At 47.0% G+C, this 20743-nt stretch overlaps 1 protein-coding gene across 4 annotated transcripts in view; it reads left to right on the forward strand.

The window, feature by feature from the left end:
* KDM6A (lysine demethylase 6A) overlaps nt 1–20743 on the forward strand; it is a 435435-nt gene that overhangs the window by 254943 nt on the left and 159749 nt on the right. For all 4 annotated transcript variants that reach the window (XR_010241142.1, XM_063955630.1, XM_063955632.1 and 1 more), the window contains exon 10: nt 19495–19621. Coding sequence is in view for 3 of the 4 variants with exons in the window: in XM_063955630.1 (XP_063811700.1) it covers nt 19495–19621 (127 nt within the window). In the remaining variant the exon portion in view is untranslated. The remainder of the gene's footprint in view (nt 1–19494; nt 19622–20743) is intronic.

Here is a 20743-nt window from a genome sequence, read left to right on the forward strand (position 1 = left end):
AGGAGACGTCCCTACACATAAATATTCTGGAACTAAGGGCCATTTACAATGCCCTAAGTCAGGTAAGACCCCTGCTTCAACACTAGCCGGTGCTGATCCAGTCAGACAACATCACGGCGGTCGCCCATGTAAACCGACAGGGCGGCACAAGAAGCAGGATGGCGATGGCAGAAGCCACAAGGATTCTCCGATGGGCGGAAAATCACGTGATAGCACTTGTTAGCAGTGTTCATTCCGGGAGTGGACAACTGGGAAGCAGACTTCCTCAGCAGGCACGACCTCCACCCGGGAGAGTGGGGACTTTATCCAGAAGTCTTCAAGCTGATTGTAAATCGCTGGGAACGGCCACAGGTGAACATGATGGCGTCCCGCCTCAACAAAAAGCTAAAAAAATATTGCGCCAGGTCAAGGGACCCTCAGGCGATAGCTGTGGACGCTCTAGTGACACCGTGGGTGTACCAGTCGGTTTATGTGTTCCCTCCTCTGCCTCTCATACCCAAGGTACTGAGAATAATAAGAAGGAGAGGAGTAAGAACTATACTTGTGGTTCCGGATTGGCCAAGAAGAGCTTGGTACCCAGAACTTCAAGAAATTATCTCAGAGGACCCATGGCCTCTGCCGCTCAGACAGGACCTGCTGCAGCAGGGGCCCTGTCTGTTTCAAGACTTACCGCGGCTGTGTTTGACGGCATGGCGGTTGAACGCCGGATCCTGAAGGAAAAGGGCATTTCGGAGGAAGTCATCCCTACGCTGATTAAAGCTAGGAAGGAGGTGACCGCAAACCATTATCACCGCATATGGCGAAAATATGTTGCGTGGTGTGAGGCCAGAAGGGCCCCAACGGAGGAATTTCAGCTGGGTCGATTTCTGCACTTCCTACAGTCAGGGGTGACTATGGGCCTAAAATTGGGTTCCATTAAGGTCCAGATTTCGGCTCTGTCGATTTTCTTCCAAAAAGAACTGGCTTCACTGCCTGAAGTTCAGACGTTTGTTAAAGGAGTGCTGCATATTCAGCCCCCTTTTGTGCCTCCAGTGGCACCTTGGGATCTCAACGTGGTGTTGAATTTCCTTAAGTCACATTGGTTTGAGCAACTTAAAACCGTGGAACTAAAATATCTCACGTGGAAAGTGGTCATGCTGTTGGCCTTGGCTTCGGCCAGGCGTGTGTCAGAATTGGCGGCTTTGTCATGTAAAAGCCCTTATCTGATTTTCCATATGGATAGGGCGGAATTGAGGACTCGTCCCCAATTTCTTCCTAAGGTGGTATCAGCTTTTCATTTGAACCAACCTATTGTGGTGCCTGCGGCTACTAAGGACTTGGAGGATTCCAAGTTACTGGACGTAGTCAGGGCCCTGAAAATCTATGTTTCCAGGACGGCTGGAGTCAGGAAAACTGACTCGCTATTTATCCTGGATGCGCCCAACAAGCTAGGTGCTCCTGCTTCAATGCAGTCTATTGCTCGCTGGATCTGTAGTACGATTCAACTTGCACATTCTGCGGCTGGACTGCCGCATCCTAAATCTGTAGAAACCCATTCCACGAGGAAAGTGGGCTCTTCTTGGGCGGCTGCCCGAAGGGTCTCGGCTTTACAACTTTGCCGAGCTGCTACTTGGTCGGGTTCAAACACATTTGCTAAATTCTACAAGTTTGATACCCTGCCTGAGGAGGACCTTGAGTTTGCTCATTCGGTGCTGCAGAGTCATCCGCACTCTCCCGCCCGTTTGGGAGCTTTGGTATAATCCCCATGGTCCTTACGGAGTTCCCAGCATCCACTAGGACGTCAGAGAAAATAAGATTTTACTCACCGGTAAATCTATTTCTCGTAGTCCGTAGTGGATGCTGGGCGCCCATCCCAAGTGCGGATTGTCTGCAATACTTGTATATAGTTATTGCCTAACTAAAGGGTTATTGTTATGAGCCATCTGTTCGTGAGGCTCAGTTGTTATTCATACTGTTAACTGGGTATAGTATCACGAGTTGTACGGTGTGATTGGTGTGGCTGGTATGAGTCTTACCCGGGATTCCAAAAATCCTTTCCTTGTTGTGTCAGCTCTTCCGGGCACAGTTTCCTAACTGAGGTCTGGAGGAGGGGCATAGAGGGAGGAGCCAGTGCACACCAGGTAGTCCTAAATCTTTCTTAGTTGTGCCCAGTCTCCTGCGGAGCCGCTATTCCCCATGGTCCTTACGGAGTTCCCAGCATCCACTACGGACTACGAGAAATAGATTTACCGGTGAGTAAAATCTTATTTTTTTTAGCTGTCTTGCCTTACTAATGGAGAAATTATGGTTGTAATATTTCATCTTCAATTTCAACTTTTTCTTTTTGATTGATCTCTTAAACAAATTATTGTTGGTATATTCCCCCCATAAAATGCTATGAGAAGTCATTAGTTCCCACAATGCTATAGGTTATATAGAAGTTATACCCACAACAAATTTTGTGTAACAGTACTGGCCACATTTCCTTATATGCCAGTTAGTGCTCAATTGCATTTATCCAGTGGCAGGGCATAATGATGTTTGTAGACATTAAAGCACTGTGTATGTGGTCTCTCACCTGGTGCAACAAACCTCGATAGGCTGTCACTGTATACACATACACCTGATCCTACAACTGCCAAGCCATGTTACCTGACAGGCCGGAGGAGATTCAGAAACCACACAACTCAGACTGCGCAGCCTAGGCCTAGCTTCCAGCCCACTGTCCCTGAGCCCATACAGCAAGTCAGAGGCAAGAGATGGGTACAGGCAGTCATTTGCACAGTTTTAACAGACTAGATGAGGCATGCCAATTCCTCCTTGTCAAATCAGGAGTTATGTAATATATTATCCAATATGCATGGCTCTTTCTGGAAGAGGGTAGGGTGTATTTCCCAACTGAAAAATGGATGGGATGTGCTACAAAAAAATTCCTGGCAGTTTATCCATTAACGCCAATGTTGCAGGTAGCGGTTTACACGTCAGCCGGCTGCATCAATTCTGGAAATCCGGGTAACAAACAACTTCTATGCTACTGGTTGCATTAGTGGTGGACAGGTCCCAAGTTACAAAAGGAAAATGTCAGTGATGTGGTTAACCAAATTCTTAGATTCATGAGATGCACCCAGGCTGGGTTTCTGGAAGCTGATACTCCAACAGCAACCAGGCTCAGCCTGATCAGACGGCCAGTCATTTGCTTTTACATCTCTCCACAGCCGACCGGGGTATCCATAGCTGCAGGATGGCAATTTTTCTGCAGCCTGAGCTCTGAGTACAGTGCAGCTGCGGGAAACTCACGCCATGGCCACCCAGACTGTTCAGTGGTCCTAATAGGAACACCCACAGTCTGCATTGGGCTCTGCAGTGCAGCCGCACCTTTCCATGGCAGCACAGCTGAGATGGGCAGTGTTTATGGTCACCCATTCCTTGCTGGTGTCTTTGAAGTTCTGCAAGAAGTAGTTTTATACAGTTAAAAACCTAACACTATACATAGTGTTTTTTTTTTGTTTTGTTTTGAAAGCATATTGTAAATAATACAATATGAAAATGTACTCTACAGGTAGATATGAGAGACAAAAGAGGAAATAAAATACTGCATCTGTGGAAAGCGATCTACCATTCAGATGCTTCAGTGGAGGGACCAATTGAATCTGTAATTTTAACCGCTTGTCTGGTTATTTTTTAAATTAAAATGTACGTTTTTTTCAAATTGTATCAAATATTGTAACCCCCATACCTCAGTGGCACAACACCTTTATGAGGCATATTAAACACGCCCCCAGTTGCGTTACCTTCCTAATGCATAGGTAGTCGGGTGTGTCTCAAGGCCTGGTCAGTCCCCCTGCTGGTACTATTTCCGCACTCCGTCTGAAGTAACACTTCAGTGATTCGATTGGAATTAGTGCATGCACTCCAGATATCTGATGGTACCGCATTCGGGGCACAAAATCAGTAGTGGTGATGGTGGTCAGAGAGCGTTACATCACTGCTGGGGGCTAGACTAGAGGAATGAGTTCAAGAAACGTTTACTCTTTTGATGCCAGTGATGGAGGAAAGCCCATGCAACAGCCCTGATGGCTGCGGTCACATCTCGTGCATCTATGTCAGACAATTGGTTGAAAAGCATGTTTAACTTGTTGGGGTTTTTTTTTGTCTCCATCTTTTGCAATTTTGGCCTATTTCAAAGGAGGCTTCATTAATTTACACATGAAAGGTCATTAAATTAAATAAATAACCCATGTTTCTGCAGCGGAGTACACTGGTATTCCACAGGGAATAACATCGGGGTGTAGAGTTGGATCTTGGCCCGAGGCACCAACAGGCTAAAGCTTTGACTGTTCCCAGAATGCACTGCATTGCCTCCTCTATAGTCCCGTCTCCAGGCACTGGAACCCAGTTTGTAAGTTGGTGCCTGCAGTGCACTAACGGGGGGGGGGGGGGGGGGGGACTTCAAGGGCCGCAGCACTTTTATGTCATTCAGACATGCTGTGCTGCGGCTCCATCACCTCCCTCTGCGGCGCTGCATACTCCCGCGGCCTGGTTGCCTGGTACTTGCAGCGGAGACTCACCGGTTTCTAGGCACACCACCGCTGCTGCTCTCCAGGATCGCATGGCTGCATGACAGGGAGGAGGTAAGAGGGTTCCCCAGGCGGGACCCGCCAGTAAATCGCGATCCGGTTGCGGCCCCAGGAGACGGACAGCACCGCTGGCGTGGACACTGGCCATACAGGGACCCCACTATATCCACCAGGGCAGGGAGCACAAATCGGAATTTACCAAAAATCTGTTTGTAATAGGCTCCGTTGTACCCGGTGGTGAAGTCCAGCAGAGGGTATAAGGCGCTGACCTGTAGCCCTTCCCCCAGGTCCGGGCACCATCTACTGCTGGTGTTCCCGCCCTGGAGCTGCATCTCTCCGTCTCCCTCACTACCTGAAGAGATTTTGGCGCCATTACATAGCTGGGCTGATCTCCGGGACTGCTGGGCACTGTCTCCTCTGTAAAACCACCTGTCTTGTCAGCGCTGTGTATTTACAGACACTTAAGTGTTCTATATGTCATTTTAGACAGTGTTAGTTAAGAACAAGTGTACTGCTATATGTATATTTAGTACAAGTATTCTGTGATATACATCCAGTGTTTACTGTGCATTGTTATATCTGTATACATACATATCTATATGTAGATTTACTAGTCCAGTGCAGTCTTATTGTTTATATGTAATAATTTCTGCATTGTACCTGTGACTGTGTGTGCCTATAGCTGCTGTGTGGATTCTATTCTGTGTATCACACGTACTGCTATCACTATATTCAGTACCCTGGGGTGCTAAGTGCGTCAGGGTCTCATTTAAAATATAATGTTCCACAGGATATACTGTTTTGTATTTTTCTCTGTGTGTTTCAGTCACCTCACACTGCTTAAATCCTCTGTTTTGTGCTTTGCATTTGCTATCACAACACACAGGGTTTTTTTTTTTTTTTTTGCAGGTATTATGTTTGTGTGGCTATATTGTACTGTTGCGCCCTAAGGCTGCATTCCCAATAATTTCTGCTACACAGGACAGGAAATCCGCAGACGCTCCTGAATTATGCAGTGCTGGCGCCACGGATTTGACTGAGGAAAAGGTTTTAGCTGAGGGTTCAGGTACTGGGTGCCCTGCACCTTCCAGTCAGTCTGCAGCACCTGTGGCAAATCAAGACCCACCTTAGGCTGCTTTTTCAAATATGCTGACGACGCTTGTAACGCGGCTTACGCCACCTGGGGGACCTCCTGTGCCATTGCAGCCACATATTGTCCCTGTAGTTAACTTACCTTGGGCGGATGCTCTGTGTCGACCCAGTTACAACAATTAAATCAGTCTTTGGTAAGACAGAAACCTTCCCCCTCGCCCTGCTGGGGCCAAGGGGTCATCTAAGCGGGCCATTTCTTCCTCACAATCCACTAATATTTTGGATGATTCTTCCGATGAGGATGGGGATTATACTGATACATCAGACACTGATACAGTTGCTTCTGATGAAGAATCTTCAACTCAAGTTGATGTTCTTGACCTAGTGGAAGCTATCAGACTGATTCTCCAACTTAACAAAGAAAAATTGCACCCACACCAATTCGCGCTATGTATAAGGCAGCAAGAAACAGGGTAACCCTTGATGCCTTGAAAAAGATCAGTACCACTGATTGAAACGCGTTGGCTGATGAGAGGGATACAACGGCGACCTGACCAGACGAGGAGAAGACGGGTGATCCATTCTTGGAGCTGAAATCTTCCCCGGGGATTTTTGGAACATCTATTGGTTCCTTTTATGTGCACCTATATACGCCGTAAATCTGGTAGGAAGCCACCCTCATAAGTGTTCATGTGGATGTAACATCTATGGAGCATTCATCATATACTTGCATGGGTATTTTATTGTGATTTTTTTTTTTATATAAAAAATAAATATTTTTTTTTTTAAGAAGCATATGTCTGTTATGTGCAAATCATAGGCTGATAAAGTTATATGATCTCTTGTGAATATGCTGCACTAGATTGTTTTTACCTATTTTTACATGTTTGTCTACCTGGATATCATATCTCTTATTAATTAAGAAGGAGTTAGCAGACTGAGAGAGCTCCGCCCATTCATAAGTTAAGTAGAAACATATGGTATTAATTGACTTATTAGCAGGCGCAGAGAAGGAGTTACCCCATTCTTTCCATAGTCGTATGATTCTCCAAATTGATGATATTGAGCCCCCCCGCTACGTCTAGGATACCTGGTAAGTTTAAACGTCAGAAGGTTGCTAAAGTAGTTTTACCGCATTCTGACCTTTTAATTGACATACGTCAGGAATCCTGGTCATCTCCAGGAAAGAAATTTTACCTGTACAAAAAGATGCTAGCTCGTTACCCTATCCCTGCGGAGTTGAGTAACAAGTTGGAAACTCCTCCGCCGGTGGACTCTCATGTCGCGCGTCTAGTGGTATCTTTTACTCTGCCTGTCACCACTGTCACCTCACTGAAGGATCCGACGGATAAGCGTGTGGAGGGATGCCTGAAGTCTATTTACACTTACTGGTGCTGTACATAGACTCACTATGGCTGCCTCTTGGGCTGCAAAGGCTATTGAAACATGGGTTCAGGCAGTTGAGGCTGAGCTACCTCTAAATTTTTCTGACACTGCCAGACAATATCTGTTTTATATTACCACAGCCTCACTATATTCAGGAGGCGACCTCTGATGCAGGCATAATGGCGGCCAAGGCGACTACTACGTCTATCCTGTCTCACCGGATTTTGTGGTTAAGGTCCTGGAAAGTGGACCTGGACTCCAATAAGACCTTGGAGGTTCTCCCTTTTAAGGGAGACATACTATTTGGGGAGGATCTGAACAAGATCGTGACTGACTTGGCAACAGCTAAGACTGCATTTCTATATAAAAGAGAGAATAATCTTGAATGCGCTTAACCGTGAATTGCAGCCTATGAGAAACCAATGGTACTTCACAAATTTACCATAACAATATTTCTCTAACGTCCTAGTGGATGCTGGGGACTCCGTCAGGACCATGGGGAATAGCGGCTCCGCAGGAGACAGGGCACAAAAAGTAAGCTTTTAGGATCACATGGTGTGTACTGGCTCCTCCCCCTATGACCCTCCAAGCCTCAGTTAGGTTTTTGTGCCCGTCCGAGCAGGGTGCAATCTAGGTGGCTCTCATAAAGAGCTGCTTAGAAAAAGTTTTTTAGGTTTATTATTTTCAGTGAGTCCTGCTGGCAACAGGCTCACTGCTACGAGGGACTTAGGGGAGAGAAGTGAACTCACCTGCGTGCAGGATGGATTTGCTTCTTAGGCTACTGGACACCATTAGCTCCAGAGGGATCGAACACAGGCCCAGCCATGGAGTCCGGTCCCGGAGCCGTGCCGCCGACCCCCCTTGCAGATGCCGAAGTTGAAGAGGTCCAGAGGTCCGGAAACAGGCGGCAGAAGACTTTCAGTCTTCATAAGGTAGCGCACAGCACTGCAGCTGTGCGCCATTGTTGTCGGCACACTTCACACCAGCGGTCACTGAGGGTGCAGGGCGCTGGGGGGGGCGCCCTGGGCAGCAATGTATAATACCTTTTTCTATGGCTAAAATACATCACATATAGCCCTTGAGGCTATATGGATGTATTTAACCCCTGCCATATATCGCAAACTCCGGGAGAAGAGCCCGCCGTTTTAGGGGGCGGGGCCTATTCTCCTCAGCACACAGCGCCATTTTCCTGCTCAGCTCCGCTGTGAGGAAGGCTCCCAGGACTCTCCCCTGCACTACAGAAACAGGGTAAAACAGAGAAGGGGGGCATATTTTGGCGATATTTTTATATATTAAGCGCATATAACAGAAACAACACCTTTTAGGGTTGTTTATATACATTTTTATAGCGCTTTGGTGTGTGCTGGCAAACTCTCCCTCTGTCTCCCCAAAGGGCTAGTGGGGTCCTGTCTTCGATAAGAGCATTCCCTGTGTGTCTGCTGTGTGTCGGTACGTGTGTGTCGACATGTATGAGGACGATGTTGGTGTGGAGGCGGAGCAATTGCCGGTAATGGTGATGTCACCCCCTAGGGAGTCGACACCGGAATGGATGGCTTTAATTATGGAATTACGTGATAATGTTAGCACGCTGCAAAAGTCAGTTGACGACATGAGACGGCCAGAAAACCAGTTAGTACCTGTCCAGGCGTCTCAGGCACCGTCAGGGGCTGTAAAACGTCCCTTACCTCAGTCAGTCGACACAGGTACCGACACAGATGAATCTAGTGTCGACGGTGAAGAAAGAAACGTATTTTCCAATAGGGCCACACGTTATATGATCACGGCAATGAAGGAGGCTTTGCATATCTCTGATACTGCAGGTACCTCAAAGGGGGGTATTATGTGGGGTGTGAAAAAACTACCTGTAGCTTTTCCAGAATCAGAGGAATTGAATGACGTGTGTGATGAAGCGTGGGTTAACCCCGATAGAAAACTGCTCATTTCAAAGAAGTTATTGGCATTATACCCTTTCCCACCAGAGGTTAGGGCGCGCTGGGAAACACCCCCTAGGGTGGATAAGGCGCTCACACGCTTATCAAAACAAGTGGCGTTACCGTCTCCTGATACGGCCGCCCTCAAGGATCCAGCTGATAGGAGGCTGGAAACTACCCTGAAGAGTATATACACACATACTGGTGTTATACTGCGACCAGCAATAGCCTCAGCCTGGATGTGCAGTGCTGGGGTGGTGTGGTCGGATTCCCTGACTGAAAATATTGATACCCTGGATAGGGACAGTATTTTATTGACTATAGAGCAATTAAAGGATGCTTTTCTTTATATGCGAGATGCTCAGAGGGATATTTGCACTCTGGCATCGAGAGTAAGTGCGATGTCCATATCTGCCAGAAGAAGTTTATGGACGCGACAGTGGTCAGGTGATGCGGATTCCAAACGGCATATGGAAGTATTGCCGTATAAAGGAGAGGAATTATTTGGGGTCGGTCTATCGGATCTGGTGGCCACGGCAACAGCCGGAAAATCCACTTTTTTACCTCAGGTCACCTCCCAACAGAAAAAGACACCGTCTTTTCAGCCGCAGTCCTTTCGTTCCTATAAGAACAAGCGGGCAAAAGGACAGTCATATTTGCCCAGAGGCAAAGGAAGGGGTAAGAGGGTGCAGCAAGCAACTACTTCCCACGAACAGAAGCCCTCCCCGGCTTCTACAAAGCCCTCAGCATGACGCTAAGGCTGTGCAAGCGGACTCAGGGGCGGTGGGGGGTCGACTAAAGATTTTCAGCACACAGTGGGCGCGCTCACAGGTGGACCCTTGGATCCTGCAGGTAGTATCTCAGGGTTACAAGTTGGAATTCGAAAAGTCTCCCCCTCGCCGGTTCCAAAAGTCTGCTTTACCAACGTCTCCCTCAGAAAGGGCGACGGTATTGGAAGCCATTCACAAGCTGTATTCTCAGCAGGTGATAGTCAAGGTACCCCTCCTACAACAGGGAAAGGGGTATTATTCCACACTATTTGTGGTACCGAAGCCGGACGGTTCGGTAAGACCTATTCTAAATCTGAAATCCTTGAACCTGTACATACAGAAATTCAAGTTCAAGATGGAGTCACTCAGAGCAGTGATAGCGAATCTGGAAGAAGGGGACTTCATGGTGTCCCTGGACATAAAAGATGCTTATCTGCATGTCCCAATTTACCCTTCACACCAAGGGTATCTCAGGTTCGTGATACAAAACTGTCATTATCAGTTTCAAACGCTGCCGTTTGGTTTGTCCACGGCACCTCGGGTCTTTACCAAGGTAATGGCCGAAATGATGGTTCTTCTACGAAGAAAAGGCGTATTAATTATCCCTTACTTGGACGATCTCCTGATAAGGGCAAGGTCCAGAGAACAGCTGGAAGTCGGAGTAGCACTAACCCAAGTAGTGCTTCAACAACACGGGTGGATTCTGAATCTTCCAAAATCTCAATTGACCCCGACGACACGTCTGCTGTTCCTGGGAATGATTCTGGACACTGTTCAGAAAAAGGTGTTTCTCCCGGAGGAGAAAGCAAGGGAGTTATCCGAACTTGTCAGGAACCTCCTAAAACCAGGAAATGTGTCAGTACATCAATGCACAAGAGTCCTGGGAAAGATGGTGGCTTCTTACGAAGCAATTCCATTCGGCAGATTCCACGCACGAATATTTCAGTGGGATCTGCTGGACAAATGGTCCGGATCGCATCTGCACATGCATCAGCGGATAACACTGTCACCAAGAACAAGGGTGTCTCTTCTGTGGTGGTTGCAGAGTGCCCATCTGTTAGAGGGCCGCAGATTCGGCATACAGGACTGGGTCCTGGTGACTACGGATGCCAGCCTACGAGGCTGGGGAGCAGTCACACAGGGAAGAAACTTCCAGGGCGTGTGGTCAAACCTGGAGACGTCTCTTCACATAAATATACTGGAGCTAAGAGCGATTTACAATGCTCTAAGCCTGGCAAAACCGCTGCTTCAGGGTCAGCCGGTGTTGATCCAGTCGGACAACATCACGGCAGTCGCCCACGTAAACAGACAGGGCGGCACGAGAAGCAGAAGAGCAATGACAGAAGCTGCAAGGATTCTTCGCTGGGCGGAAAATCATGTCATAGCACTGTCAGCAGTGTTCATTCCGGGAGTGGACAACTGGGAAGCAGACTTCCTCAGCAGACACGACCTCCACCCGGGAGCGTGGGGACTTCATCCAGAAGTCTTCCACATGATTGTGAACCGTTGGGAAAAACCAAAGGTGGACATGATGGCGTCCCGCCTCAACAAGAAACTGGACAGATATTGCGCCAGGTCAAGAGACCCTCAGGCAATAGCTGTGGACGCTCTGGTAACACCGTGGGTGTACCAGTCCGTGTATGTGTTTCCTCCTCTGCCTCTCATACCAAAGGTACTGAGAATTATACGGCTACGGGGAGTAAGAACAATACTCGTGGCTCCGGATTGGCCGATAAGGACTTGGTACCCGGAACTTCAAGAGATGCTCACGGAAGAGCCGTGGCCTCTACCGTTAAGAAGGGATCTGCTTCAGCAGGGACCTTGTATGTTCCAAGACTTACCGCGACTGCGTTTGACGGCATGGCGGTTGAACGCCGGATTCTAAAAGAAAAGGGCATTCCAGAGGAAGTTATTCCTACCTTGATTAAAGCCAGGAAGGAAGTGACCGCACAACATTATCACCGCATTTGGAGAAAATATGTTGCGTGGTGTGAGGCCAAGAAGGCCCCAACGGAGGAATTTCAATTGGGTCGATTCCTACATTTCCTGCAGGCAGGATTGTCTATGGGCCTCAAATTGGGGTCTATTAAGGTTCAAATTTCGGCCTTATCGATTTTCTTCCAGAAAGAATTGGCTTCAGTGCCTGAAGTACAAACCTTTGTCAAAGGTGTACTACATATACAGCCCCCGATTGTGCCTCCAGTGGCACCGTGGGATCTCAACGTAGTTTTGGATTTTCTCAAATCCCATTGGTTTGAGCCGCTCAAATCGGTAGATTTGAAGTATCTTACATGGAAAGTAACCATGCTACTGGCCCTGGCTTCAGCCAGGAGAGTATCAGAGTTGGCGGCTTTATCGTACAAAAGCCCATATCTGATTTTCCATTCGGACAGGGCAGAACTGCGGACGCGTCCTCAGTTTCTGCCTAAGGTGGTTTCGGCTTTTCACTTGAACCAGCCTATTGCGGTGCCTGCGGCTACTAGCGACTTGGAGGACTCCAAGTTGCTGGACGTTGTCAGAGCATTGAAAATATATATTTCAAGGACGGCTGGAGTCAGAAAATCTGACTCGCTGTTTATCCTGTATGCACCCAACAAGATGGGTGCTCCTGCGTCTAAGCAGACGATTGCTCGTTGGATCTGTAGCACAATCCAACTTGCACATTCTGTGGCAGGCCTGCCACAGCCTAAATCTGTAAATGCCCACTCCACAAGGAAGGTGGGCTCATCTTGGGCGGCTGCCCGAGGGGTCTCGGCATTACAACTTTGCCGAGCAGCTACGTGGTCAGGGGAGAACACGTTTGTAAAATTTTACAAATTTGATACTCTTGCTAAGGAGGACCTGGAGTTCTCTCATTCGGTGCTGCAGAGTCATCCGCACTCTCCCGCCCGTTTGGGAGCTTTGGTATAATCCCCATGGTCCTGACGGAGTCCCCAGCATCCACTAGGACGTTAGAGAAAATAAGAATTTACTTACCGATAATTCTATTTCTCATAGTCCGTAGTGGATGCTGGGCGCCCATCCCAAGTGCGGATTGTCTGCAATACTTGTACATAGTTATTGTTACAAAAATCGGGTTATTATTGTTGTGAGCCATCTTTTCAGAGGCTTCTTCGTTGTTATCATACTGTTAACTGGGTTCAAATCACAAGTTGTACGGTGTGATTGGTGTGGCTGGTATGAGTCTTACCCGGGATTCAAGATCCTTCCTTATTGTGTACGCTCGTCCGGGCACAGTACCTAACTGAGGCTTGGAGGAGGGTCATAGGGGGAGGAGCCAGTACACACCATGTGATCCTAAAAGCTTACTTTTTGTGCCCTGTCTCCTGCGGAGCCGCTATTCCCCATGGTCCTGACGGAGTCCCCAGCATCCACTACGGACTATGAGAAATAGAATTATCGGTAAGTAAATTCTTATTATCACCTCCAAAAATGATTCTCACAATGGCGCATATCACTTTATACAAAATATAAGCGTTCTTACTCCAGTTAATTTGAGAAATAAGGGACTCCAAGTTCTTTTATCATGAAGTAGAGATGTTCTCAATCATATATCATGGAGATTTCCATATGAGACTTTCACCAGGTTTCCCAATCTCAAAGATAAAAAGAAAAAGGAATCTAGTGCAATATTGTCTGATAAACCAGACAAAATTATTTTTATTACATTAGACTCGCAATAAAACAACAATAAACGAGCATATCACCACACATAGTGGTTAGGGATCACAGAAGCTCGAAGTTTCACTTTACTACCCGTCCCAGATCGAATGGGGATGAGAGACTGAAGGATGATTCTGATGAAGGACCTGGCGTCCGAAAAGCTTTAGGCTGCTGGTGAGGATACGCAAAGGGAGAGCTCAATTTGTCCAAGAATTACCAGAGGAGGTGAAGGAATCCCGGGCCTTCAGTCTCTCATCCCCATTCGATCTGGGACGGGTAATAAAGTGGAACTTCGAGCTTCTGTTATCCCTAACCACTATGTATGGTGATATGCTCGTTTATTGTTGTTTTATCCTGAGTCTAATGTAATAAAAATAATTTTGTCTTGTTTATCAGACAATATTGCACTAGATTCCTTTTTATTTTTATCTTTGAGATTGGGAAACCTGGTGAAAGTCTCATATGGAAATCTCCATGATGTATGATTGAGAACATCTCTACTTCATGATAAAAGAACTTGGAGTCCCTTATTTCTTAAATTAACTGGAGTAAGAACTCTTATATTTTGTATAAAGTGATATGCGCCATTGTGAGAATCATTTTTGGAGAAGACTGCATTTCTCCCAAGTAGTAATCCTTCTGCTTCGAAGGCTAAGAGTACCACTTTTCGTTCCTTTCGACCTCCAGATAAAGCAAAGGGTCAGGCTCGCACTTCCAGAACCACCAAGCCCAAGTCTAAGCAATCTTGGGCCGCCCGTCAGCCTGCTTCCAAACAGGACAAACAAACCTGCGGCATGACAGGGCGGGCCTCCCCTTGGGGTACCCCAGGGTGGGAGGCCGACTAATGCAGTTCGCCAGGCCTGGTTAAAAACCACTTCAGACGTCTGGGTGCGGGAAGTTGTCTCTATCGGGTACGCGATCTCCTTCAAGAGACGTCCCCCTCACCAGTTCTGCTCGACTGCTATCCCTTTGGATCCGCTGAAAGCACGACTTTACACTTGGTTGTACAATCTCTCCTAGATACTGGAGTGATTGTGCCGGTACCTCTGTCTCAAAGAGGCAGGGGCTACTATTCGACCCTGTTTCTAGTCCCGAAACGAAATGGGTCCTCCCGGCCTATACTTAACCTCAGATCTTTGAACAAATTTGTGGGGGTATCCAAATTCCGTATGGATACTCTGCGTTCTATTGTACTGGCCATGGAAACCAAGGACTATATGGTATCCCTGTACATACGAGATGCTTACCTGCACATTCCTATTGCCATGTCGCATCAGCAATATCTGGTTTGCTATTTGCAACCTACATTATCAATTCCAGGCCTTGCCTTTCGGACTGACCATGGCTCCTCAGATCTTCACCAAGGTCATGGCAGTCATGACTGCTCTTCTCGCCGTCAGGGTGTCAGGATCATGCCAAATCTGGACAACTTGCTGATCCTGGCAAACTCCCCAGAGGTTCACCTCAGTCATATGGAACTGACGGTCCAATTCCTACGAGCCTACGGGTGGCTTATCAACTGGAAGAAGTCCTCGCTGGTCCCTGCTCAGAGCATGGTGCACCTGGGGGGGGGGGGGGGGAAAGCATTGTTGGACACACACAACCAACGATTGTTCTAGTCTCCAGAGAAGGTCCTGAAACTTCAGGACAGGATCAGATACTTTCTCTCTCGCCAGAGAGTGGCAGTACACTCGGCGATGCAAGTACTAGGCCTCATGGTGTCGGCATTCGACATGGTAGAGTATGCTCAGTTTCATTCCCGCCCTCTGCAGAGGTTAATCCTTTCCAAGTGGGATGGCCAGCCTCACCGGATCAGGTCTCAAATGATCTCTGTGATTCCGGAGGTTCGTCTGTCACTGAGCTGGTGGCTACAGGACCAACAGTTGAACAGGGGCCGTCCTTTCTGGATCTCCAACTGGGTCCTCCTGACAACGGACGCCAGTCTGCGAGGTTGGGGCGCGGTGTTGGAGCAACACTCTCCAGGGTCGGTGGACCAGGGAGGAATCTCTCCTCCCGATAAACATTTTGGAATTGCGGGCAGTGTTCAATGCGCTGACACTGGCCTGCCTCTGGTACAGAACAGGCCTGTTCAAGTACAATCAGACAACGCCACCACGGTGGCATACATAAATCATCAAGGTGGCACTCGAAGTCGCAAGGCAATGATGGAAGTGTCAAAAATCCTCCAATGGGCGGAACGCCATCTGTTAGCAATATCTGCAGTGTTCATTCCGGGAGTCCTCAACTGGTAAAGCGGACTTCCTCAGTCGTTAGGACGTGCACGCCGGAGAGTGGAGCCTTCATCCCGAAGTCTTTAAACTCCTAGTGGACAAGTTGGGCCTACCAGATGTAGACCTGATGGCATCTCGACACAATCACAAAGTTCCAGTCTTCGGAGCAAGGACAAGGGATCCTCAAGCAGCGTTTGTGGACGCACTGGCAATTCCATGGAATTTTCGGCTGCCCTACATGTTCCCTCCAGTGTCACTCCTGCCCAGGGTAAAACGGAAGTTCAAGCAAGAAGGAGGAATACTACACTAGTCGCTCCAGCGTGGCCCAGACGGCATTGGTTCTCAGACCTTCAGGGTCTCTCGATAGAGCGTCCTTTTCTACTTCCTCAACACCCAGACCACCTCGTTCAGGGCCCCTAGGTCTACCCGGAACTGGCCAGACTGGCTTTGACGGCGTGACTCTTGAAGCATTACTCCTGAGAGCAAAAGGATTCTCTGAGGCGGTCATTCAAACTATGTTGAAAGCCTGTGAACCATCATCAGCTCTGATTTATTACAGGGTTACTTCACTTGGTGTGCTGCTAAGAATTATGATGGATATACTTTTAAAACTTCCAGACTTCTGGCTTTTCTACAACAATGTCTAGACTTGGGCCTTCGTCTGACCTCCCTCATATATCTGCCTTGTCGGTGTGGTTTCAGAGAAGAATTGAGTCTCTTCCTGACGTTCACACTTTCACTCAGGGTGTTCTAAGGATTCAGCCTCCCTATGTCCTTCCTGTGACTCCATGGGATCTGTCTGTCATTTTAGATGGCCTGCAAGAGTTTTTATTTGTACCGCTTGAGTCTGCGGACCTTAAATGCCTTTATGCTTGAGGTCGTGTTTCTGTTTGGCTATTGCCTCTGCTAGGAGGCTGTCGGACTTAGGTGCTTTGTCCTGTCGTCCACTCTTTCTGATTTTTCACTGTGACCGTGCAGTTCTTCGAACTCGCCCTGGTTATTTACGTAAGGTGGTATCATCTTTTCACCTTAACCAGGAGATTGTGGTTTCCGCCTTCATCTCTTCTGGTTTGTCCTGCAATGAAAGATCTTTGGACGTGGTACGGGCACTCTGTATTTATGTGGAAAGGACTGCACCTATCAGGAGGTCAGATTCCCTTTTTGTACTTTTTGGTTTTCACAAACGTGACTGGCCTGCAAATAAGCAGACCTTGGCCAGATGGATTAGAATGGTGATTGCATAAGTTTTGGCTCCCAGCTCCTGCTCCTATCAAGGCCCATTCTACTCTGTCGGTTGGTCCTTCTTGGGCTGCCTGCCGTGGCGCGTCCGCAGAACAATTGTGCAAGGCGGCTACATGGTCCTCAGTGAACACATTCATCAGGTTCTATGCCTTTGAGATTTACGCCTCCCAGGATGCTTCCTTCGGATGCCGGGTTCTTGTGCCGGCTACAGTGCGCCCCCTCCCATGAGGAACTGCTTTAGGACATCCCCGATGTTATTCCCTGTGGAATCCCAGTGTACCCTTCTGCAGAAAAGGAGATTTATGGTAATCTTACCATTGTTAAATCTCTTTCTGCGAGGTACACTGGATTCCACAGGGCGCCCACCCTGACGCACTTAGCTTCTTTGGGTTTGTATGACATTAGCCGGTGGTACCTTCTCCTGAGAATGTGGTTGTCTGTGGCTACTAACTACTGTTGTCTCTGCATTGGACTGGTTAACAAAACTGAGCTCCAGTGCCTGGAGGCGGGGATATAGAGGAGGCGGTGCAGTGCATCCTGGGAACAGTCAAAGCTTTAGCCTGTTGGAGCCTCGGATAAAGATTCAACTCTACACCCCAATGTTATTCCCTGTGGAACCCAGTGTACCTCGTAGAAAGAGATTTAACAGTGGTAAGTCTACCATAAATCTCCTTTTTTTTATAGTTTATTTATATAGGCCTAATGGATTCCTAGAATAAATGTTGTAGACCTCATCCCCACTGGTGTCACTTAAGATTTATTAATGTAAAACACCTTTTGCTGGAAGTCATGTTTTCTAGTGTTACTGCTGCCACTCTGCTGTTTCTGTGTATGCCATTGTGGCAGCATTTGTGGAACATTCATAATGCATGTCAGGTATGGGTCATTAGCTCGACATTGCGTTTAGGTCGACATGGGCGTTAGGTCGACAGGTCAGAAGGTCGACATGAGGTTTTTGACTCTTTGGTGTTTACTCCGTAAAGTGACGGGGAACCCAAATTAGTGCACCCTCGCATGGCTCGCTTCACTCGCCATGCTTCGGGCAAGGTTCCTCGCTTCGCTCGGCACAGATGACCATTGCAATCATAGTCCACGTGGATCGTTAAGTATGAAAAAATTATTATTATTATTTTTGAGAAACTCATGTCGACCTTTTGACCCGACTACCTAGTACATGTCGACCTAATGGCATTGTCGACCTTCAGTGGTCGACCTAATGAGTGTCGACCTAACGACCGTAACACATTAATGTCTGTTTTATCCCATTGGAAAGCCTACTAATACTAGTGGAATACACACAGAACAGATTTCCTTTTAGTAGCATTACAACTCACAAAATGTCATTGGTTGTGTTGCAGTAGTCTCATCGGTACATTGCCTGTAATTCTGCTAGCCCTGAATTTGGGATTTCTAGAAAGTGGAATGGGCAGCACACTGCAGATTACCCAATTTGTCATTTGTTTAATGTATTAAACATGCAATGTCTATACTTTTAACAGACATGAAAGCCATTACTCAATAAAGTCTCCTAAACCACTTTGACTGTAATATTGCTAAGGGTTCTCCAAGACATGGATACTTTAGATAGGTTTAATGTAAGTTCATTGTGTGTCTTGTATTTTGGGATAGGCAAATCTGTACTGTCGTCTGCACATAATGATCACACTCCTTCCACAGCAGTTAATGTCGACCTGACATCGTGCGGGTGGGGTGGTCTTCAGGTTGCCGGTGGCCGGCTTCCCGACCACTACCATACCGACATCTTTTCTCCCTCTTGGGGGTCCACGACCACCCTGGAGGGAGAATAGATAGCGTAGCGCGCCACCGTGCCCGCAGCGTGGCAAGCGCAGCGAGCCCGCAAGGGGCTCATTTGCGCTCGCCCAGCTGTCGTTATGCTGGGCGCCGGGAGCCCGACCGCCGGCATCACATACACCCGTGCGGGTGTGGCATGGAAAGTAGATAGTAACTAGGCCGACAGTGTCTAGGTCGACCACTATTGGTCGACATTAACTAGGTTGACGGTGGCTATGTCGACAGGGTGTTTAGGTCGACATAGTCTAGGTCGACAGGTCAAACGGTTGACATTCGTTTTTTATATAGATTTTGTGTCGTTTTCTTCGTAGAGTGACCTGGAACCCCAATTAGTGCACCTCACTCTACCACTGCGCTCCGTACAGATTACCGTTCCCAATTGTAGTCCACATGGATCGTTAAGTAAGAAAAGGTTAAAAAAAAGAAAAAAAAAGTGAAAAACTCATGTCGACCTTTTGAACTGTCTACCTAGAAACCCTGTCGACTAATAGTGGTCAACCTAGATAGTGTTAACCTAGTTGCTGTTGACTTAGAGACCGGATCCCCATTGTGCACGTCTGGTGAACTTTATGGTGACAACTTGGTGCTACCTGCAGACACAGTTTTATATTTGACTTGTTTAGCCTAGCGGTAATGCAAATGCAATGCTTTTTTATTTTTATTTATTATACTAAGGAGCTGCTGTATTTACCATATACATGTGTAAGCCATTTCATGAATTCAGTGATAGTGTATACTCAGATAACACGTTTTTGTGCATCGGTAATGGGCCTAGTGTGATAATGAGGCTGAATTCAATGTGCCATCACAGGATGGATGCATCACACCGTTGAACAGTTGGGAGATAAAGCCACAAAGGCCAGCTACGCAATTCAGTATCTACAGAAATCATTAGAGGCAGATCCCAACTCTGGTCAGTCCTGGTATTTCCTCGGAAGGTAATTTAATCTTTTCTTTATATTTATTTTGATGTTTTTAAGAACATTTGTTCTGGTGTTTGACTGATTTAATGAAATAGAATGCCATCCATATTCTGTGCGGCTGTTTTAAGTGTAGAAACGGGTAGAGGGTCACTCTTTAGATCATTTTGTAATGAAATGGCTTGCTGGAAAGGCACTGAAAAGGGACCATCGTAGATGTCTTGTTTCCAGGACGACGTTGGACAAACCGGTAACCGGATGAACTAGCCAGTTCAGATTACATATCTTAAGCCCATTGAGAACCTCTGGGCTGAATTGGAGAGATGGGTGTGTTTTAGACCAACTCGATCTTCAGTGTCGCAGTTTGTCACTGTACTTATGGCGGAATGGCAAAACATACCGCCTGTTGTTGTCCAGCAACTTGTCGACAGTATGCCAAGTAGGGTGTCTGCTGTAATCACTGCACATGGTGGACCTACTGACGTCCATAAAATCTCATTGATCTATTTGCAGTCAGTATCCAATCACTTTTTCCATTTAGCGTACATACTTTAACACTGGTCCTAGAGGATCACGCTGCCACTGTTCGCTTGTAGCTACACAGCCACAAGTGATGTGGTGCAATATATGCTGGGTTTATATTTTTATTTCAAGTTTTTTGCACCTGGTGTTAACTTGTCCACTTCCAGGGCTGGCTAACACTGATGGTTTATTAAAATGACTCCACAGCCTGGAGGATTTATCTCCTCAGTGCTTCGGTGGCCACAAAAATCTTGTTTGTTTTTTTCTTCAGGTTTCTTTATTTTAAAACATTTATTAACCCCAAATAAATTTTCTTTACCAATTTTATATAATATTTTATATAATATAACTAATTGTGCTGCTTTCTCTTACTTTATAAGTTGCAGTGTCTCTAGGCTTGTCTCCCTGACTCTGACAGACATTGTTCAAGAAATGTGTGACTTCTGGATATCAGCAACTCAAAGCAAAAGGGTCACGCTATTTGATAAAATAGCCCCCCATTTGCTCTGGTCGTTACATGCCTTAAACTTCATTTCTGTCATGTTTGTGTAAAGTGTATTTTTTAATAATTCTCAGCTGCATACTGTCTGCAAGCATTAGATCAGTATCTTTGGTAAG

Source organism: Pseudophryne corroboree, chromosome 2 (genome assembly GCF_028390025.1).
Source record: "Pseudophryne corroboree isolate aPseCor3 chromosome 2, aPseCor3.hap2, whole genome shotgun sequence".
Lineage (NCBI taxonomy): Eukaryota > Metazoa > Chordata > Amphibia > Anura > Myobatrachidae > Pseudophryne > Pseudophryne corroboree.